A 23,532-nucleotide genomic window follows, 5' to 3' on the forward strand; every position below is an offset into this window, starting at 1 on the left:
AATATACCTAGGAGGGAATTCCAAACAAAGCTAGAGAAGGAAGACAGGGTTAAGGAGATGCCCTGTAGCTGCCAGGGAAGCAAGATGCAAGGGTATCACTGGTAAGCTACCACAACGTGGTGATACACAGATTAATAGAAATGGGTTAATATTTTAAGAGAGAGTAGCCAGTAAGAAGCCTAAGCCATTGGCCAAAGAATTGTAACTGATATTAAGCCTCAGAGTTGTTGTTTCATAAGTGGCTGCGGGAACCCTGTGGGTGGAGAGAAACAGGTCCAGTGGTCCCAGAGAAGACATAGAAAAGTATCCCCTCTACATGAATATTTGGCTTTCATGTATTCCTGGTGCCCTTGGCGGTCAGAGGAGGGTATTAGATCCCCTGGAACTGGAGTTTCAGATGGTTGTGAGTCACCATGTGGGTACTGGGAATTGAACCTAGGTCTTCTGCAAGAGCCACAAGTGTTCTAAACTGTTGAGCCACCTCTCCAGAGACTATTTTAAAATTTTTGCAGCATATGTATTTGTGTGTATGTGTGTGTGCTGTATGTATACATATGTGTGTATCTGTGTGCATGTGCACGTGCTCTTGGAGGTCAGAAGAGCATGTTGGGTGTCCTTCACTATCCTCTACTCTATTCCTTTGAGGCCACTTCCTGAACTTGGAGCTCGTGCTTTGTTTTGTTTTTGTTTTTGTCTAACCTGGCAGACAGCAAGCCTCAGAAATCCTCCTGTCTCCACCCCCGCCTGTCCAGTGCAGGCTATAGGTGTATTCAGGACCATGATTTGTTACACGGGTGCAGGACTCTGAACTCCTGACTTCAAGCATCAAGCCCTTTTAACCACCGAGCCATCTTTCCAGCCCTCTAAAGCATTAGTATATACATATGGAAACATCTCCAGGCTTTTTGTGTGTTTTCTTGATTCCTGCACTCTCAGAGATCACCCCACACGATTCAGACAGGCTGCATTTGCTTCTGCTAGTAGTAAGATTGATAGGAGAGTATTAAATTATCTACAGGTGAGTATTGATTGACAGATGAGTGTTCAGAAGAATGTAAAGCAGCTCTCTAGGTCAGCATGATAGTTGCCATTTTTCTGGAAGCTGTTGAGTTGGCTAGGACAGTACCTCAGAATAAGTATCTTAAAGTGGAGTCCCGTTTGCTGCTACTTATTTTAAGAGTTTGTGTGGGCTCGAACGTTTGTGTGCTTTGATCCGCAGGGCACATATTTAGTTAATTAACCGGCCATTTCTCTTTATAGGCCTGTTTTGATCCACCTCTTGAAGCGGTTCCTACCAGGAACCCAATCATATACAACAAAAAGACAGCTGACCCAGTCCATCCTGACCTTGCCGGCTTGTTGGTGAAAAACAAGACTCTTTTAGCTGAGGTATATGGCTTCCAAAATCAAAACTGGGCGCTAACATCTTCCATAAACATTTAGGAGAGGAATTTCTGCTAACAGCACAGGGCATTTTCTTAACCCAGCTTTGTTCCTTCCCCTCTGCATCAAACTCTCTCATCACTGCAGAACACAGTTTAGATTCATGTCTGCCTTTGCCACCCCTACAGAAGAAGGTGCCTAGTTCAGGGCTTTTGAGTTGACAGCCAACTGTGGAATTAGGCATACTGCTTGTGGGGTACCATGCTCCAAACTTATCACATAGGGCCTAGAGAGATGGCTCAGAAGTTAAGAGCATTGACTGCTCTTCTAGAGGACCTGGGTTTGATTCCCAATACCACATGGTATCTGTCTGTAATTTCAGTTCCAGGGGATCTGACCCCCACTTCTGACCAAGACACCAGGCAGGCACCAGACACACATGTTGTGCATAGATATGCATGCAGACAAAACACCCATAGACATAAAATAAAAAATTTAAAGTAGATAGAAATTTGTGGCATAATAATAATAGTAATATGTGTAAGCATCCCTCTCTGTCTCGTGTGTGTGTGTGTGTGTGTGTGTGTGAGAGAGAGAGAGAGAGAGAGATGTAGAGTGTGTGTGAGAGAAAGTGTGTTTGTGAGAGAAAGTGTGTGTGTGAGAGAGAGGAGAGAGAGAGACAGATAGAGATAGAGAGTGTGAGAGAGAGAAAGTGTGTGTGTGAGAGAGAGAGAGAGAGAGAGAGAGAGACAGTTAGAGATAGAGTTAGAGAGAGAAAGTGTGTGAGAGTGAGAGAGGAGAGAGAGACAGATAGAGATAGTGTGTGTGAGAGAGAAAGTGTGTGTGTGTGTCTGAGAGAGAAATAGAGTGTGTGTGCGTGAGAGAGATAAAGTGTGTGTGTGACAGCTGAGGCTCTAACCTGGGACTTTGCACATGCAGGACAAATATTCTACCACTGAGCTACACTGCCTGTCCTAAATATTTTCAGTGGAAGGAATGAGATCTTATTTTTAGCACCCCCCCAAGTGGCAAATATCTACTAGCTTTATTTAATACTTGGTAAAAATCTGAGTGACGACATAGGAACTGCATTTGTAGGATCTGCCTTGACTTTTCCTCCTGTGAGAAAGCCTGGGGAGTGTTTGTGGAAATGCTTCAATTGAGTCTGACTATCCTCAGGGTCTGTTGACTGAGATGGCTCTCTAGTAACCATGGCTGGCAGCTCACTGGTCTTTGTCATCGTGAAGGGCTCTACACTGTTTCTTCTGTTCCACCTCTGTGGCTACCTTCAAGTAGAGTCCTCAGAATGCTTCAAACAGGGGCCACCAGTTGGGTGAGCAGATAGATCTCTTGGTGGCCACACTTGCTGCCTGCAGCTGTTACAGCAAGGCGTCAGACTGAGTGCTGAAACTGTGGTATTTTCTAGTGGTCACAGAGGCTAGCAGTATGAGACAAGGTGTCAGTGGGTTCGTTTCCCCTAAGATGTTTCCTCTTGGGTTATAGATGGTGATCTTATCCTGGTGTCTCCCCCTCTTCTCTACCTCTCCCATTTCTGAAGATTAGCTTTATTTATATGTATGTGTGTTTGTCTTTGTATGTATCTGTGAACATGCATTCGGGTGCCTCAGGGGGTCAGGAGAGGGTAACAGGCCTCTTGGGGCTGAAGTTACAGGTGACTGAGCTATCTGATGTGGGTGCTGGGAACTGAACGACAGTTTTCTCCAAAAGCAGCAAGGGGTCTTAACTGTGGAGTCATTTCTGCAGTCCCAAGCTTGCTCCTCTTACAAGGAAATGGTGAGGTGGCTCAGTGGTAAAGCCCTTGCCTCCAGTCCTCACGACCTGAGTTCAATCCCTGAGACCCACATAATGGAAGGAAAAAAAAACCCTCTGTAAGCTGTCTTCTGATCACCACATGACCCCCACCCCCACTATTGTATACCTTTCTTATGAAGTGTAAGATACTTTATTTTGGGCCACCAGCTAGCTCCCAAATCATGACATGGAGACTTATTATTTGTTAGGAATGCTTGGCCTTATTTTATGTTTGTCCCAATAGCTCTTATAACTGAATTTGTCCTGTTTCTCTTCATCTAAGTTTTGCCTCAGGACTTTTACCTTTCTCTCTCTTTTCCTTCTGTCCTTTCTCTTCCCCCCCTCTCTGTCTCTCTCTCTCTCTCCCTCTCTCCTCCTCTTTTTCTTTATTTATTTCTTTCTGATGCCCTGCTTTCCTGCTTCTCATGTCTGACTGTCTGACTTCTGGTGTGTCCCTCTCCTTCTCCCTCATTCTCTCTGTTCTTCTCTCTTGAGACTAGATTTCTGCTCCTGCTCATCCTCTCTGCCTGCCAGCTCTGCCTATCCCTCTCCTCACTTACTATTGACCATTCAGCTTTTTACTTAGACCAATCAGGTGCCTTAGGCAGGCAGGGTGAAACAAATGCAACACATCTTTACATAGTTAAACAAATGCAGCACAAACACATAAAACACACCTTTACACAGTTAAAGTAATATTCTGCAGCATAAACAAATGTAACACATCTTAGCTGAAATAATATTCCACAACATGAGGTATTTGGGATTTACAACTTTAGTATACTAATTTGGGGTGCACTCAATTTGTTCCTTTTCTGATAACACTAAAGTTACTAAACTTTACTCTTAGTAAACTTTACTCTTAGTAAAGTTCTTCTTTGCTCTCTCATCTGCCAATAGCTTGATTCCAGAGGTCTAGGGCTGTAACTCAACCAGTAGAGTGCTTGCCTTCCCTGTATAAGACTAGATTTGATACCCAGCTCCACAAAATATGTGTGCATTTATTTATATGTGCACATATTTCTATGTGTATTTTGTATTTCTCTTTATTTTATATTTTACATTTTAAAAGTACATTTGCCTCTATATGCGATGGCAATACTTATAACCCCACTATTATGAGGCTGAAGAAGGACAATTGAATTTGAGGACAGCCTGGGTTACATGAGACCTTGTCTCAAAAAACAAAAACAAGACTAGGGATTGGGAAGTAGGTTAATTGGTCAAGTATTTGTAATGCAAGTGAGAGGAACTGAGTTTGGACCCTTAGAACTCCTTTTAAAATCCAGGTGCTGGGGCAGGCTCCGTGGTTAAGAGTACTGGCAGCTCCTTTAGGGATCCTGAGTTCAATTCCCAACAACCACATAGTGCCTCACAACCATCTCTAGTGGAATCTGATGCCCTCTTCCGGCATAAAGTCATATATGTGGATAGGGGACTCATATAGATAAATAAATAAAATATTTTTTAAATGCCAGGTGCTATGGCGTGCACCTGTAATCTCCATGCCAGGAGGCAGAGACAGGACACCGTTAGGTTTGCTAGCTTAACCTGTGCGGTCCAGGTTCAGTGAGAGACCTGGTTTAAAACATTAAGCGGGAGGGGCCAGTGAGGTGGCTTAGCCCACAGAGGCAACTAACAATGCAGCCTGACCACTTAAGTTTGATCTCCAGAATCCATGTATATTAGTTACTTTTCTGTTGCTGTGATAAAATGCCAGGACCAAACACAACTTAAGAATTTATTTTGGTTTACAGTCTCAGAGGGCTAGATGTACTTAGCAATAGGAAAGGCATTGTGGCAGGAGCAGAAAGCTGTTACATCTCAACAGTGTGTGGGAAGTGGGGTGAAGCTATGTATTTCAGAGCCTGCTCCCAGTGCCGAACTTCCTCCAGCAAGGCTGTACCACCTAAAGGTTCCATAAACCTCTCCAAACCGCACCACTAATGGGGGACCACATACTCAGATGTGGGAGCCTTAGGGGACGTTTCTCAGTCAACCCACAGTACCATGTAAAGATGGAGAGGACAACACTTCACAGAGTGGCCTTCTGACTTCTACATATACATATGTCATGGTGCGCGTGCACACGCGTGGACACACACACACGGACACACACACACACACACACAGCCCAAGAAAAACAGTGCATACATTGTCCTAGTTTACTCCCCTTTTAGACCAGGCCTGCCTCAAACTCTCAGAGATCCGCTGCCTCTGCCTCCCGAGTGCTGGGATTAAAGGCGTGCGCCACCAGGCCTGCCTCTAATTTGTTTTCTATTGCTGTGACAAACATCATGACCAAAAGCAATTTGGGGAGGAAAGGCTTTATTTCAACGCAGGAACCTGAAGGCAAGAACTGAAGCAGAGACAATGGAGGACGGCTCTGCGTAGTATTTCCAGCCTGCTATCTTCCACAGTGACACAGCGCCCCCTACCCCCAGCTGGAGTGACACACCGCCCCCCCCACCCCACCCCAGGACGGCTCTGCATAGCATTTCCAGCCTGCTTTTTTCCACAGCGCCACCCCCACCCCCAGCTGGGTCCTCCTACATCAATTATTCATCAAGAGAATGCCCCACACACTTGCCTGTGGACAATCTGATGGAGGCTTTTTTTCTCACTTGAGGGTTCCTCTTCCCATAGGACCTTAGTTCGCATCAAGTTGATGAAAAAAACTAATCAGCACATAAGTTTTTCATATTACCATCATAATTAATAACACAGTAAATGGGCTGTCAAGACATTAGAGCAGTCAGACTTAAGAAAATATACCCTATTTGTCATGTTTGATAAGGCGCTAAGAGGAGGAAGGGCTCCCAAGAGAGATCAGATTTCCTATAGCATGGGATAGAGTCCTCATTCCATCTTGATCTAAAGCAACTAAAGCAAAGACAGGTTTGAGATGGGAGAGGGAGAGGAGAGACATGAGAGAGCAGAGCCATCAGGAAAGGGGAGGAAGGAATGCTCGCATAAAGGAACATTTGTAAAGGTCTGCCTTCAGGATCCAGGACTACTCCTCTCCACCCAACAGTGGGGGTGGGACATACTGCAGGGAGGTGATGAGGACGTAGCATCAGTCTTCTCTGCAGTATGACTTAATAATAAGGCTTGAAAAGTTTGGATGCAGCTACTAGTGTGTGTGTGTGTGTGTGTGTGTGTGTGTGTGTGTGTATTCACCCACTGGTGTATGTAAGGTATTAAGTACTCTTATTTTTTACTGGACTCTATTCTATGAATATAGAGGTTTATGATTATTGTCTAAGATAGATTCTCACTATGTATCTCAAACTGGCCTTGAACTTACGATCCTCATGTTTCAGTTCCCAAGTGCTGAGTCAGTTCTCTCTTTCCACCACGTGGGTCCTAGGGATGTTGCTTTGGTTGTCGAGCTTGGGAGCAAATGCCGTTATCTGCTGAGTCATCTTTCTGACCCTTAAAAAGCCTTTAAAACAAACTGCCTAGAAAGGTTTCAGGTACTTTAAAGAAAATATGTAAACTATTTTCAAGAATTTCAAAGATTGTCCTTGGTTGGTTGTTTTGAGATGATGTCTCACTACATGTCCTGGCTAGCCTTGAACTCACGAGTCCAGTTGATTCTCTGCTCTAGGTTCCCAAGTAGCTCAGACGACAGCCATGTGCCATAGTGATTGGCTCATTACACTACCATGCCTGGCTTTCAAAGTATTGTTTTCTGAAACTACCCTCTGTGGACACATAAACATCTAAAGGGCTCTTTAGGATCCTTTTGTTTTAGATACCATATACGATAAAACGTATTCCAGCCAGGTGAGGTGATGTGCATCTGTAAAGGAGGATTATGTCAGAGGCTAGCCTGGTCTACATAGGGACTATGGATGAACTCAATAGTAAAGTGTGTGCCTAGCAATGTGCAAGTCTCCGAGTTTGATCTCCAACTGCACCCTCCAGAAGCATTCCATAACTCCTATTGGCATTTTCTAATTTTATTAAAAATTTCAAAGCCAGAGCCAGAGAAATGGTTCCCTGGGTAAAGGTGCCTGTTGCCAAGACCTGCATTTAATCCTCAGGACACGAATGCTGGAAAGAGAGAACCAAATCCTGCAGGTTGAACTCTGACCTCTGCATATGTTCCATGGCATGTGCCTCCCAGCCCCATCCCATCCCCCATACAAATAAATATGATTTTAAAAAGAAGAAATTCAAGCTAGGCATGGTTGCCCAGTCCTATAGAGCCAGTACTCGGGAGTAAATAAGATGCTAAGATTAAGATCAGCCTGAATTGCCTAATGAGACCTTGCCTCCAAATAAAAATTTAGTGACAGTTATTATTATATGGTATCCTCATGTGAATGTTATAAAAGGAAGTTTAGTGATTCCATCAAGATACCTGAACCTCAGCCTGAGTCATCTCTGCCTTCCTCAGAAACCTACCATTTAGTTCCACAGGGGCCCAATTGTCTTGCTAAAGGAAGTTTTCCTCTTCACGGCGTGCATTTCAATTTTTTGTTATAATTAACCTTTTCTCTTTGTATAACATGCAAAAATAATTGCAATGTGTTTCTGTCCTATAACGGAGAAACAGATGCAAGAGATCTATATTTGGGTGAGGCCAGATATAGAAGGGATTAAATATGAGCCTATTGACTTGGTGATTGTGTGGACTAGTTTAGGGAATATGGTATTGAGATAAAACTCTTGCATAGATGGGCTGTGGTGGTAATGAGTTAAGAAGTCACTGGCAACAGATAACACTGAATATTCTAAATTGGATACAAATTCAGTGTGTTTTAAAGATTTATCTTTATTTCATATGTTTGCCTGCATGTATATGTGGCCAAATGAGGATGTCAGATCCTTCGGAACTGGGGTTGCAGACAGTTTTGAGCTGTCGTGGTGCTGGGTGCTGAAAACCAAATCTGGGTCTTCTGCAAGATGATCCCGTGCTTTTACCCTGTGTGGAAGGAGGAGGACTTCCCAAATAACACCGAGGGTAAGGCCGAATAACAAGAGGAGACTATGGCAGGCCTGTGGGCCACGTCCTGTCTGTCTCTAACATGAAACAGCTCTAGGTGTCCCCATTCGCATGCTCTCCCTCAGCCCCTCAGGACTGTCCCAAAGAAGACCTTGATGACAGTTGCCCACTGCAGTTGCTGAAAGCAGCAAGGAATGCATCTGGGCCTCTGAGAGCCACCTGCTTTCCTTCGCATGCCTCCTTTTTCAGCTGTACTATCTAGGATGTCAGTGGAATTCTCCTAAAACTGTAATGAAACCATTGCTGATCCAGCACTTGCTTTCTCTTCACCCCCATAAACACGGTGTTCTACGCAAGGGATGCAAGGCCATGTTCAATGTCATTCATGCTGGCAGTAAGAAACCCCACCACAGACTGTGACTGGAGGGGACACACATTCTTCTAGCTCCTCTACAAATGCTGGCCCTGCCTAGACGTGAAGTTTCACAGACTGCATAGGCATGCACTGTAGATCTTCAATGAGGCATGCATTTTATTTCCTAGCAAACCAAGAGATGTTGATTGGGTCAAGCATTTCTAACCTCATAAAATTGGGTCTGCAACTAGGAGTGGTGAGGAAATGAAGATGTGATAGACAGACAGACAGACAGACAGACAGACAGTCAGGGCAGCTGGGATCAGGTGGCTGTGCGTGCTCTAATGGACCCGCATTGCGGGAGGACTTAGCTGGTCCCCACAGGAGGTTTTTGTAGTGGAGCAGCCTCTCAGGCAGTAGACATCCGGAAGGATGAAGTTGCAGTTGCAAGTTTTGAACACACTGATCAATTCTTCATAAACACTCCTATTTGGAGAAGAGGAACCTGGGGTGGGTCTGATTCTTTGGTCCTTGGCATGGCAGGCTCTTGTCAAACAATGCACACTTACTCAGAACTTCTATAGCTCAGGATGGAACTTGTTCCCTACAGTCAAGCAACTATTGAAGAGAATCTACACAAAGAAACTATGAAGTGCACATTACCGGTCTCTGCAAATACAGCAGGAGGCAGATCCAGACATGGCAGGGTGTCTGGGAGTCCTGAGGTGTAGATCTGGACAATAAATGGAAAACAAAATGACAGTAATCCCTTTCTCACATGCTTGCCTACAGGAAGTGGGATGGAGCTTTACAGGAAGTGGGCTGGAACTCTGGGTTTGGCTGGTAGATCTCAGTGGTCATTAGAATGGGAACCAGTGGCTATTTACTAGGGCCATGCCGTTCCCGTCCTGGGAGACAGGAGAGATACATCAGAAGTCAGCCTGTGCTGTGACAGTCCTCTGGGTTGCCTGTGGCTCTGGGCTCTGGTGGGCTGAGCTTCTTAGGCCTTGGAGGGCTAGTTAGCAGCATGTGCCATGCTCTGTCAGGCTGCTGTACCTTAGAGGAAGAGCCCCGAAAACAGGCAGGCAGAGTCATTCCAGCATGTAGACCCTTGAAACAGTGAAGTCAAGTGCAAAATAAATGTTTGGAAAGCCTAACTAGACACAGCTGAATTTCAACCCCGAGATCTTGTGGCTGATGAGTCAACATCATTGAACATTTGGAACCTGAGCACAGGTTTATATCTGTCACTGTAGGCCTATTTATTGCCGTTTGCATTATTATTATTATTATTATTATTATTATTATTATTATTATTATTATTATTACTTTAGACAGGCTTTCACTGTGTAGACCTGGCTGGCCTTGAACACTTCAGACCTTCCTTCTGGTGTGAGCCACCACAACCCACTGGTTACTGTTGCTGGAGTTTTCTGTCCCTCCAGGTCCCACCGTCACTTCCGCCCCAAATAAGCACATGGAGACATATATTAATTTATAAACTGTTAGCCAATGGCTAGGGCTTCTTATTGGCTATCTCTGTCTTAAATATTAACCGATTTCTATTCATCTAAGCATTTCCACGTAGTCTTATCTTACTGGAGAAGGGTCCGGACCTGTTGTTACTCCTTCCTTGGCTACATGGCATCTCTCCCTGCCTACCTTTCCCCGAATTCTCCTTGTCTCCTAGTCCTATCTATCTTCCTGCCTCCATTGGCCAAACAGCGTTTTATTCATCAACCAATAAGAGAAACATATATACAGAAGAACATCCCCCACCAGGTTACCATGGTTATGATTATTATTATAGACAGGCTTTCACTATGTCTGGCCTTGAATACTTGTAACCTTCCTGCTGGTGTGAGCCCCCACACCCCACTGGTTACTGGTTACTGTTATTGTTATAGACAGGCTTTCACTCTGTCTGGCCTTGAAAACTTGTAACCTTCCTGCTGGTGTGAGCCACCACACCCACTGCTCCCCTTCCTCCTTCACTGATCTCTGCTGATCTTGAACTTGCTTCCCCCACCCCAGCAACACATCTCCCTTGATTCTCTTCATAACTTTGTGCTCTCTTCTTCCCTTTATCTATCTTTTAAAAATATTTTCAAATTTTATTTTATTACTTCATGTGTATAAGTGCTTGCCTGCATGTGTGTTTGTTCACCAAATGCATGCCTGGTACCCATAGAGGCCAGAAAGAGGGTGCAATTCCCTAGCTGGGGTCAGAGATTGTGTGAGACAGCATGCAGATGCTGAGAATCGAACCTGGGTCTTCTGGAAGTACAATTAGTGCTTTTAACTACCAAGCAATCTCTCTGTTTTATCTGTCTTAAAATACAGCTAGCCATTGTATTTGTTTGTTTATTTATTTATTTATTTTTGAGGCAGAGTTTCTCTACATAGTCCTGGCTGTCCTAGAACTCACTGTGTAGACCAGGCTGGCCTTGAACTCACAAAGACTTGCCTGCGTCTGCTTTCTGAGTGCTGGGATTAAAGATGTGTGTCTTTTCAGTCTTTGCTCTTCCTCTGTATTCTCCCCCTCTATTTCCAGCACAAGTAAGATCAGGAACCAAGACAGGGTTAGTGAACCACACACCAGAAAGTAAGACAACTAAGGCTCCTTTCTGGAAATCCCCAAATCTATTATTTCTGTATTTAGTAGTTACAAAAGTATAAAGACTCATGCAGTTTTAATGTTAATAAACTATTTATTTCAAAATGCTGTGCCATTGTATTTTATCATAAAGGGTTTTCAAACCTTAAGATACACTGTTAAGGAGTAGGTTTGAAAGGCTTCATTTTATTCTCTAGTAATATGTAATTTATATTCACAGTAACTTAACATCATTAATGTTTAAAAGTAAGATATGAAGTTATTTTAATACTTCCTTTCCCCTTCTCATTAGGTGAGAAATCTTCAAAGCAAACTTTTCATAAAAGAAAGCTCATTGCAAGAAATGAAGACTGACTTAGAGAGTTACAAAGAAAGTAACGCCCAGCAGTCTCTACAGATAATGTCCCTGAGAGATGACGTCAAGAACCTTCAGGACCTCATTGCTTCCCTAATGAAAATTAAGGTTTTGAAAAACACAGATTCTCAGAATCTCAGAAGAGGCAGCTGGGACCTAACTGAGAGAGTTATAGACCTCGAGAACCGCCTAAGGTGGGGATTTCCTGGTCTGTTTTCCAACACGCCTTTTTCCATGTGTTTCCAATCACATACAAACTCATATTCCTGCTCAGATTGCGGGGTGTGCTGGTTATTTTTTTTCCTCCAACTTGATACAAGGGTGTATTTGGGAAAAGGGGACATCTGTTACACAGAGAAATCCTTTCTCTCTCTCTCTCTCTCTCTCTCTCTCTCTCTCTCTCTCTCTCTCTCTCTCTCTCTCTCTCTCTCCCTCTCCCTCTCCCTCTCCCTCTCCCTCTGCGCCACACACATGTATGTGTGTTTAGCCATATTGAAAATTGGTCAAGCTGGTTTCATTGCATTGTTGACTGCTATACCCAAGTCGTAAAGATCCCCAGAGACCACCAGGAAGACAGACCCACCAAAATGCAAAAGCAAGGTTTTAGTTGTTCATTCAACCACATCAGGGACCCCGTCTAGCAAGCTGATGCAGCAGCCTCCAAAGGGAGTGAAGTTCCCTGTCTACTGCTAGGTTTTAAAGACAAAAGTTACAGTATTACATCAGTAGGTAAGGGTTGGTTTCTGATTGGTTGACATGTGGGAACAACTAGGAGAATTTCTCAAAGTCATACTTTGGCATGAAATAACCTGTGTACCAATTATTCTCATTGGTCAGTGCTGAGAGGGAACATTCTGTGGTTTCTATAGCTTTGTCTTGTTACTTGCAGGTGGCCTGTTGTTCATAGATACCAATAGTTTCCCCTGGAGACTACAGGGGAGTTTTGGTGTCCCCTAGAGTTTCTTTTGTGGCCAAACAGTTCCCAGGAACCAAGTATCTAGGAGGCGGGGGGACGGGGGGGGGGGGGGGAGCGGGGGGGTTAGGGGACCTGGAGTGTTCAGTTTTGGCCCTAGACTCTGGGAAGCCAGAGGATCTGGAGTTTCCTTGTGTCAGAGGTCTATGAGTCTTTTCTGTAGCCTGTCATAGCTGTTAAAGCAGGGGCTGAGTGAGGATCTGGTCCCTTTCTTTCTAAATTATTAGAAGTAAAGCCTTTGAGTTTAGCTTACACCTTTCATTGTCCATTTGGTGTCCCACGCAGAGAACATCTGGTGGAAAGAGAGAAGGCAGAGCGGAAGGCAGAGCTGGAGAAAAGGTGGCCCTGCTCTGGCAGATTCTCTCCTTGTGTGAATCTGAATGAACCAGAAGATTCCTTGGATATTTTCCCTGTAAAGGTGAGGGTGAGTTTTGAGTTTTGACTGTTGCTCCAGGAGAGAAGGGAAAGTGTTGGGTAGGGTGCCAGCTCTTTTGTGAATAAGCATGATAAACCAGAGGCCAGTGGGGGGAGGGATTGCACTGAGGACTGGAAGGTGAGGTTACAGAAAGATTTGGAAGGGAGGAAAGCAGCCCAGAAACAATTGGGACGGGAAGGGGATGTGGAAGCGGAGGGGTGATAGTGGTGGTGGTGGTGGTGGTGGTGGTGGGGTGGTGAGATTTCGGAGCTGACCATTTCTTATTATTGGCTGAACACACTATGCTTTGTGTCTCTGGATGTAGAGGACCAGGTACAGGTACTGTTGTGCCCAGACTCTGAATCCCCTAAACCACCAAAAGTCCAGATCTGATGCAAAAGCAAAGGGTCTTTTTAATTAACAAGTTAACTGGAGTTATCTTGGGTCCTCCATCCGTCTGACACAGCAGGTGGAGCAAGAGGGACCCCAAGCAGCAATGGGGTAGAGCATATGTTGGGGTAAAGCAAGGAGAGTGTCTGGGGGGTCCACTAGTTGCATAGCAACAGTCTCAGGATTGGTGCACCTCCAGGCTTGGGCAACTTGTCCTAAACTGATTGGTCAACTGCAACTGCAGAAAGGTTGCTATGCACCGGGCATTGGTGGCTCATGCCTTTAATCCCAGCACTCGGGAGACAGAGGCAGGCAGATCTCTATGAGTTCGAGGCCAGCCTGGTTTACAGAGTGAGTTCCAGGACAGCCTCCAAAACAATACAGAGAAACCCTGTGTCAGAAAAAGAAAGAAAGAAAGAAAGAAAGAAAGAAAGAAAGAAAGAAAGAAAGAAAGAAAGAAAGAAAGAAAGGTTGCTATGCATAGAAGTCATCCCAGGGCAGCTGCTAAACCCTGCATTCCACTACTATCAGTAAAGCACATCCAGAGCCCGGCAGCTAACTTCTGTTTGGTTCCTTGCCACATGGAGAGTATCTGACTTCCTAGTGATTAGGGCAAGGTCAGGCAAGGTCGGGGGGTGCTCAGCACATGTTGCTGAGTCAGGGGTCTACATCTTGCTGGGTCTTTTCTGCAGCCTGTCATGGCTGCCAAAGCTGGAGCCTGGGTGAGGGTCTGGACCCTTCAGTACCGCAAGCCAGCGTGTTGTTGGGTCATCAACTTTGGCCACTAACATCTAGCACTCCGGATTCCAGGAGGAAATGCGTGTGAAAGAGAAGGGGAGGCAGTCAGAGCTCCTTAGACCGTCACAATTTCTTACATCATCTGAATGTAGAACAAGGACCTGTGATACCCAGTTAACTTGAGGGTTCCCATTAGAAAGAATTTTGCTGAGCAAGCACCAGGAGCAGAGTCTGTACCCGGACTCCCACGTAACAGCCAGGCACAGCCCCAGCACAGAAGACCCGGGGTGGAATGGTCTCTGTGGCTTTCTGGCTGCCAGGCCAGAAACGATACAGAGAAACTGTCTCAAAAAAAGAAAAAGAAAAAGTCTGGTTACTGTTGCACCATGGCTCAGGTGCTGTTTGCACTCATACACACACCCTATATACACAACAAGGATTTTTTTTTTTTTTTGGTTTTTCGAGGCAAGGTTTCTCTGTGGCTTTGGAGGCTGTCCTGGAACTAGCTCTTGTAGACCAGGCTGGTCTCGAACTCACAGAGATCCGCCTGCTTCTGCCTCCCAAGTGCTGGGATTAAAGGCGTGCACCACCACCGCCTGGGCAAGGAATATTTTTTAACAACAACAACAAAAAGCACCTCAGGGTTATCTTTCTTTCTTGTCATAAGAGCTATGATTTTTTTTCATTTACACTATTGAGGTTGTTATATTTGATAAGCATGACTTTTTTTCACTATTAGGGATTGAATTTAGGATCTCTAGAATGTTAGGCAAACAGTCTGCCACTGAGTTATAGTTTCAGCTCTCCTTGAGTATAATGTTTATGAAAACACTTGTTTCCTTGATAGCTCTTTACATAATGGCTTCAGTATTCACTGATGACTCTTGCCTGTATCAGTCATTTCATTAGGAGTTACAAATGGAGGTTTCCAGCTAGGCATGGGTGGCACCCAGCTGTAGTCCTACCACTAGGGAAGGCTGGGTTATGGGATTTCATATGAGTACCATGGCATATGCCACCTCTCTCATAATGAAAACCAAATAATAAAAAGTAATAAAATAAAATGATAACTTAAATTTGTTCTACACCCTGAGCTGGAATACACTGTAGACTTTGCCTTTATCAACAAGGCCTTTGGGTCAGCTGTTTCAATTCCTACTTTTTGCTGTTATCATCCCTCCTTTTAAATCTATGCCTTGTTTCTTTTCTTATGTGACTCTGTTTCCTTTTCCTTTTCCTTTTTTTGTTTTTCAAGACAGGTTTTCTTTTTGTAACCCTGGCTCTCGTGGAACTTTCTATATAGACCAGGCTAGCTTCAAACTCACTTGTTTGTTTTGTTTTTGTTTTTCAAGACAGGGTTTTTCTGTGTAATAGCTCTGGTTGTCCTCGAACTTGCTCTGTAGACCAGGCTGGCCTCAAACTCACAAAGATCCACCTGCCTCTCAAGTGCTGGAATTAAAGGTGTGTGCCACCACCGCCCAGCTAAACTCACGACCCTTAATGTTTCTAATGAAGGGTCTTTTCTCCTAAGGTTTTGTATTATTACTATATTTATAGTTCATAAGAAGGGACAAAGATATGCCCATATTAAGTTTCAGATGAGAAGTTTAACCCTGTGTTGGTACATTTAGGACAAAGGTGAAGCTTCCAACTTTGAGAGAAACATTGTTTACTCTGAAGGACCAATTGATAGGCAAAACATTGGTGGTAAATGTCAACGAGATTTGATCCACAAAGAAAAACTTACATCTGAGTTCGACAGACCTCCATATTCCTGCAGCTGGGCAACCACTGAGCAATCCCATCACCAGGATTTCCTTGGTCAGTTGGCTACTCTATTGAGTGACAGCATTGGTCCTATACTAGCCACAGAGGAGGCAGTGAAAGAGAGGATCCAGGAAATGGGTGCAAATGAGCAGTTGTGGAAATCTGTAAGTGTACTGTCAAAAAGGTATTCTTTCCAATTTAGTGTGTGTGTGTGTGTGTGTGTGTGTGCGCGCGCGCGCGTCTATGCAGGAGGATATGCATGCATATGTGTGTCGATGCTTGTAGAGGGCAGAGGTTGACCTTGAGTATGTTCCCGGAAGCTCACTGATTTGACCACTCAGGCTGGCCAGTGGGCTCTAGGGATCTTCTGGCCCCAGCAATTGAATTACAGATGTGCCCTAAGCTTTTTATGAGTGGTGTGTATTCAAACTTGGGTCCCTCATGCTGACACAGCAAACACTTTACCATCTGAGCCATCTCTCCCTTTCCCCAATTTTTATTAGCTGAATATGTAGATCTTTGGTTTCATTGCAACACCAGTCAGCAGAGTTATGATCCTCAGGAAGCAAGAAGGTAGTTCAGTTCAACATGACATGGTAGCTAGTGTTGGCTGAAAGTCTGACCCCGAGTAGTGTATTTTAAGCTATTTAAGCACGTCACAATTTGGAGAAAAACTTTCTCGTTGATAAATAACTCAATCCCTTGTGCACAATAAACCTTAAGAAATGACTCCATCAAAACTCTTTGTAAAGTACATGTGACATTTTTCATAAAGATGGGTTCTGTAGATTGACGAACTCATGATAAGTGTCTGGGCATGGATCTGGTGTGTTCATCTTGGTTGGACAGATAAGACAAAGGTCACCAGGCTATTAATCATATCCGTTCCAGGCTTCTGGGCAGAAAACAGATTCTGCATCCCTCCCTTTGAAGAGACAACCCTGTGTGTTTAACATTCCTGGTTCCCCTAGTGCTCATCTGTGCCTCCCACACCTTACCTGGGTGTTGGGTGCTGAGCCATCTCTCCAGCTATTCTTTGTAATTTTGATTGCATTTTTGTTACTAAGTGGAGGAAGAGAACAGGCTGTCCTTAACTGTATTGGAGACACTATAGCTTGGTTAGGTCACAGAGCCCTGCTATGACCCCAAGTCCCACCATCTGCCAGCTGTGTGTTCTTGGGCAGGTTACTTATCTTCCCTATGTTTTAGTTCCATTTGTGAATTGAAGTGAAGAGCTGTCATTCCTACTTTCAGTATGGTTGCAAAGATTAACTGGGTTAATAGATGATAAATGTTTAGTGTAGTTCAGCCTAAGATCAATACATATACTTAATAGTACTGAATTAGCTGGGCATGACAGCACATGCCTATAATCCCAAGTTTTGAGAGACCGAGGGTAACATTGTGAGTTCCAGGGCAGTCTGAACTACATAGCAAGATCCTGTCACAAAGAACAGCAACAAAATCATTATGCAACTTTATTTCTCACTATGAATATGTCTTATCTTTGTATATCAAGGCTTTCTACTTATTTCTTAAAACAATAAATATATCCAGATGTATGATTCAGAACTGTAATACGAGGATGTGGGACACTAAGACAGGAGAAATCCTGTGAGTTCCCGATTTTCCTAGTTGACAGAATAAGAATCTGTCTCAAAAATTGAAACAACCAGTGCTGTAAAGAGGCCTCAGAGACTAGGAGTACTTGCTGCTCTTGTAGAGGACCTATGTTCAGTTCCTAGCACCCAATGGTGGCTCATAACCAATCTGTAACTCTAGTTCCAAGAGATCTGATACCACTCTGGTCTCCTTGGACACTGGGCATGTGTGATGCACAGACATGCATGTAGGCAAAATGCCTGTACACACAACAGAAAAGTACATGCCAAATTTACTCATCTTTCTAGTAATTCAGTGTCACCTGGGTGTCTATAGAAGTGGAACTTGTATGTAGTTGGGATTGGTGTGGGGAACATGGAGCACTGGGAATTTTTATTTAATGTGTATTGCAGAAAACTGAAGCACTGCAGCAGGAAATCCAGATGCTCACAAAGAGACTGGATCAGCTGTACCACCTTTATGAAGAAGCTGCCGAAAGGTCACCACAAACTGAAGAAAGTTATATGGGACAGAAACGACCCTTGCAGAATCTGGAACGACAGGCTGCTGTCAACTCCTTTCTTTTAGACATGGGCAGGAAGAAAGTAAGAGTTTCCTGAGGGTATTGAGGTTCTCTGGGAATGGTCACTTTTTTTTTTTTACTTTATCATTAGCTTTAACATGACTAAAGCTGCTTATGCTATTTATATCTTTCTATTTTGGTGTGTGTGTGTGTGTGTGTGTGTGTGTGTGTATGTCTTAGTCCTGGATGTACTCAAACTTGCAGCATCCCCATCTCAGCCTCCCAAGACTAGGATCATAGCTATGTACCTCATCTGGCTTATGCTTTTCTTGAGGAAAAAAAAAGCCTCTCATATTTCCTTATCTCCTTTTGTCTATTGTGTATATATTTGATAAGTATTATGATGGACTTGTTAATATGACTCTTATTTTTAATAGGTTGTTTTTTGGACAGGATTTAGTTTAACAATATAATACAGCACAGACTAGACTAAAACTCTCAATGTAGCCAAGGCTAACTCTAAATTTATGGTTCCTCTGCCTTTGTCTCCATAGTCTAGCTGAGATTAGAGACATATACCAACTCCCCTGGCTGATGCATATCTTAATTCACTTTATTTTTATTTTTTAAATGGCAATTCCTTTAAATTAATTTATTTTTATTTTATGTGCATTGGTGTTTTGCCATGGATGTTAGGTCCCCTGGAACTGGAGTTACAGATGGTTGTGAGCTGCCATGTGGGTGCTGGGAACTGAACCTGGGTCTTCTAGAAGAACAGTCAGTGCCACTGAGCCGTCTCTCTAGCCCCCTTAATTCACTTTTAAATGGGGTGAACAGGAAATGTATTTAAAGGAGTCACTCTCTAATGGTGGAATTCATGGTATTGTGACAGATGACATGATGCCATGATCTGTGAGGGGTTACTGATGACATTCCTCAGTCATTCCTGTGTAAGCCATCGACCTTCTCTTCTTCCTGATTCCATGAGGGAAGAGACAAACCAAAAGGGTAAGAATGTGCCTCCGTTTCGGCGCCTCTTCGCAGGATTATATTAAACTACAGCACACTCTTTTGGAACGATGTAGCTGGAAGCGCCATCTCACTTACACACTGACTAAGTTGGTCTTCCAGGTGTTCATCCACCAGTATTTTTGTTGTTTCCTTTGGCTTGCTGGGCATCAGAATCTTATCGTGTGGCTTCGGCTGATCTGGAACTTGCTGCAGACTCAGAGATCCACCTATCTCTGCCTCCCAAGTGCTGGGACCAGTCAGTATAAAACTCTGTCATTGAGGTTCCACAGTTTAGAGCACTTCATCCATTTTTGTTTGTTTTGTTTTGTTTTCCCCAAGACAGGGTTTCTCTGTGACTTTGGAGGCTGTCCTGGAACTAACTCTTGTAGACCAGGCTGGTCTCGCACTCACAGAGATCTCCCTGCCTCTGCCTCCTGAGTGCTGGGATTAAAGGCGTATGTCACCACTGCCTGGCTAACACTTGTGGTTTTTACAGAGGACCTGGGTTGATTCCCAGAACCCGCATCATGGCTCATAACCATCTAGAACTCCAGTTCTAGGGGATTCAGTGCCTTATTCTGACCTCAAGTACCAAGAAAGTCCATGGTACACATTTATGAAAGTAAGAAAAATACTCCGTCATTCTGAAATAACGTTTGTTTTTGCCTTTTGAGACAATGTTTCACTATGTAGCTTGACATGGAGACCAGGTCAGCCTCGAACTCAGAGAGATCTACCTGCCTCTCTAGCCTCATGTGCCACCATGCCAAGAATCACTCTGAAATGACATTAAACAAATGTGCCTCATAGCATTCAAGCTTGACCATACCTTCTATGTCCACTCTTTTTTTTTTTTTTTTGAGACAGGGTTTCTCTGTATTGCTTTGGAGGCTGTCCTGGAACTCACTCTGTAGACCAGGCTGGCCTTGAACTTACAGAGATCCACCTGCCTCTGCCTCCTGAGTGCTGGGATTAAAGGTGTGTGCCACCAACGCCTGTCCCTTCTGTGTCCACTCTTAAACAACAATTCATGTGCATGCAAAAGTTTATTAAATTTTAAGAAAACAACTGATTAAAGTTTAAGAAAACAGATAGCACATCGTTTCCACCCCCCGCAGCTGCACCTTTTATCTATAATCAAGCCATTAGAAATCCATTTAAGAACGGAGCATTGCAATAATAAAAACAGGGATACAGTTAGGAACAACGGTAAAACCCCACCCCTTCCCATCTGGCACAAACAGATCTGGAGCTTGGCGTCCTAGTCTCCAGGTCAGCAGGCTTTTCCCCAGCAAGGCTCCTGTCCCCGTGCGGAAGGCATGGCTAAGCCTGTCATCTGAACAATGGGTCCTGGACAGCCCTCCACCTTTGGTGAAGTACCTCGAGGCTCACCAGACAGCACTTTGCATGTCCCTAGCCCAGACTCTGGCCGGATTTCATTTGATCTGGAGATTGCAAGCCAGTGACGTGATGAAAGCCATTGCAGAAGTCCTTAAAATTCCCACTCCATGAATATACAGGACCAGGCCATTTGTGTCCATTCTAACTGTGATATAAACCATGTAGGCATCCTGGAAGCCCGCCACCAGTTCATTCTCCAAACCCAGCAATCCGCTGAAGACCCATAACTCCAGGTGGATGGACAGAAAAGCCACAGGGTCAATGAAAGCTGGAACGGGGCTCAGGTCTATTGGGCTCCTACCATCGTTTTAAAGAGGCTCAGGAAAAACAGTAATAATTGTCTCACTCCTCTTTCTGCCTCTGTCATTCCAGGAACCAATTATTTAGGTGTGCATCTTTCAGAGACAGTCTGTGGTGCCTTACCATTGCAATAAAGTAAACATCACACCAATCGAGTCTGGTGACATTTTCTGTTTGTTTGTTACTCAGTGCTATAAAAATCCTAATGACTTATATTGTAGTCTATCATGTTTTCATTATATACAACATATATGTCAAAACAAACCAGTAAATTATTCTTTAGAAAGATAAAATAGACAGCCCAGACAAGCTTTTTTTTTTAAATGAAGGTGAAAATATGCATTACTTATGTGATGATTTGAATGAGAATGACTCCTATGGGTGCATATATTTGAATGCTTGTTTCCTAATTGGTGGAACTGTTTTGGAAAGAATTAGGAGGTGTGGTCATATTGGAGGAGGTGTGTCACTGGGTCTGGGCCCAGTCTTTCTCTGCCTCTAACTTGTGAAGAAGGAAGCTTAGTTACTGCTCCAGTGCCATGTCTGTCTACTGCCATGCTCTGCCATGGTGGTCATAAACTCACCCTCTGAAACTGTAAGCAACCAACTAAGTGCTGTCTTTTATAAGTTGCCCGGATCATGACATCTCTTCACAGCAATAGAAAAGTAACTAAGACAATTTGTATAAACAGAGAAGGAAAATATAAAAGAATATTTTGCCATCTAGGGACTCTCTTGGTGGGACTCAACAGTAGAGCCTGTGCTTAGCATATTTAAAACCTTGGTTGGATTTCCCTCACAGTGGGGATGGGGAGAGGGGTGACTGGGGGAGGGGGAGTCAGGAGAGAGAAGAGGAGATTTAAAAGAAATAATTTGCTATAAACAATATAATGAGACAAGGTCAGACCTAAAGTCCCCAAGATACTCAGGAAGTATCTACCCCAAGGAAGAAAACCATTAGGCTTAAGCAGACACTCCAGTAAGGTGGTCAGTAATTAATAAAGATATAAACACATGTGCTGAGGAAGCTCCGTTGGTAATGTGCTTGCTTAGTCTAAAGGAAGTCCTGGGTTCTGTCTCCAGTAACACACAAACAGGCACAGTAGCACAGGCCTGCAATCCCATGATTCTGGAGGCAGAGGCTGGATGGAGGATCAGAAGTTCAGGGCCACTCTCGGCAACATGGTGAGTTCCCGACCAGTCAGAGATTCATGAGCACCTGTCTAATAAACCCTCCTCCAAAACATCAATAAACTCCAAGACTCTGAGGCAACAGTGTTCTATGGGAATATTTTCTCTTGATTATCTTCTATGAATATATAAATAGATTCATGAAAAACGTGCACGTGTAGCCCTGGCTGACCTGGAATTTGCTCTGTAGACCAGGCTGGTCTTGAACTCAGAGATCCGTCTGCCTCTCTCTCCTGCTGGGATTAAAGGCATGTGCCACCACCACCTGGCATTCTATGAATGTTTTAGTATAATTGAAATAAGTGAAGCTCCTTTTATATATATTTATTTCCATTTATAATGACACTATTATTTTTAATGGATATTTTAGAAGTTCTAGGGGATGTATATTTTATCATGCATAGTTTAACTATTCTGATTTGACAATTTCCATTTTTTTCATTACATGTTATGCTGCAGCACATCATGTTGCATGTGAATCTTTATACAAATGCTTAATGCATTTTAATATATTCTCAGAGATATGGATGGATCTATGCTAACACATAGTACTTACTATAAATTGGTTGTTTAACTGTACCTTTCATAGCTTTGAGCCATCATTTTCATTTGTATGTTTTGTTTTCCTGATGATTTTATTAGTTTGTATTTATGATGACAGATATTTAACTTATGCAATTAGCACTAAACCTCACCCAGAACATATTAAAATACAGTTCTTAATTTCAATATTGTTGATATCTACAAAGGAAAGCTCCAGGACTCGGTCTGGCCAGACAGATAAACACAGGAAGTTCAAACAGTTAAACATGTTATTGGATATTGAGCAGAATTCAAAGATGACTGCAGCCCCAAGAATGGAGGAGAAAATTCAGAGACTCCAGAAGCAGCTTAGTGATTTGAAACTGTCAAATAAAAATATGAAAACTCAGCTGACAAGAATAAATGTCCTTAAAGTAAGTAAAGGGGGCGGGCTTTCAAACATTCACTTATGGTCTTTCTATTAGTTGCATGTCTCCCAGTGAACTTTTGTACTTTTTATTTGTTAGTTCCTTACTAAGTGGTCCAAGGCAGGTTCCACCATGCAATAAACCAATGGAAAGAGCCAAATTAGGGGCCTGGAGAAATGGCTCAGTGGTTAAGACCACTGGCTTTTCTTCCAGAGGACTCAGGATCTACGCTAAGCACCCAAGTGATAGTTAACAACTACCTGTAGCTCCAGTTCCAGGGGATCCAATCTGGCCATCTGCTGACCTCTCCAGGCACTGCATACACAGGGTACATAGGCATACATGCAGGCAAGACACCTATACATGTAAAATAAATTATATATATATATATATATATATATATATATATATTGGTTTTTCAAGACAGGGTTTCTCTGTGTTGCTTTGGAGGCTGTCCAGGAACTCGCTTTGGAGACCAGGGTGGCCTTCAACTCACAGAGATCCACCTGCCTCTGCCTCCTGAGTGCTGGGATTAAAGGTGTGAGCCACCAACGCTTGGCACTATGTATATTTTTTAAAGAGACAAATTAATAGTGGAAAGAAAAAAAAGTAAGGAGATTTATTCAGTTTGGTCACATCGTGAAGAAGGACAGAGATCCAGTGAACGCCCCCAAGTCCATCTTTGGGGTCTTGAAATTTGATCACAGTTTAAATAGAGTTTAAATACACACGTTTAGTTGGAATGTCCCTGATCAAGGTGAGGTCCTCCCTACCACTGACCCATCATTGTCTGGG

At 43.5% G+C, this 23,532-nt stretch overlaps 1 protein-coding gene across 4 annotated transcripts in view; it reads left to right on the forward strand.

Moving 5' to 3' along the window:
• LOC101827846 (coiled-coil domain-containing protein 170) overlaps positions 1 to 23,532 on the forward strand; it is a 42,309-nt gene that overhangs the window by 13,143 nt on the left and 5,634 nt on the right. Inside the window, exons 4-9 of one of the 4 annotated variants that reach the window (XM_040742894.1) lie at positions 1,261 to 1,389; positions 11,414 to 11,670; positions 12,735 to 12,867; positions 15,624 to 15,923; positions 17,775 to 17,966; positions 22,537 to 22,743. In XM_040742894.1, coding sequence (XP_040598828.1) covers positions 1,261 to 1,389; positions 11,414 to 11,670; positions 12,735 to 12,867; positions 15,624 to 15,923; positions 17,775 to 17,966; positions 22,537 to 22,743 — 1,218 coding nt within the window. Of the gene's footprint in view, positions 1 to 1,260; positions 1,390 to 11,413; positions 11,671 to 12,734; positions 12,874 to 15,623; positions 15,924 to 17,774; positions 17,967 to 22,536; positions 22,744 to 23,532 lie in introns of all 4 variants that reach the window. The other 3 variants (XM_040742893.1, XM_040742896.1, XM_040742895.1) reach the window with 3 other exon arrangements.

The sequence above is a fragment of the Mesocricetus auratus genome, unplaced genomic scaffold, assembly GCF_017639785.1.
Source record: "Mesocricetus auratus isolate SY011 unplaced genomic scaffold, BCM_Maur_2.0 Super-Scaffold_15014, whole genome shotgun sequence".
NCBI lineage: Eukaryota > Metazoa > Chordata > Mammalia > Rodentia > Cricetidae > Mesocricetus > Mesocricetus auratus.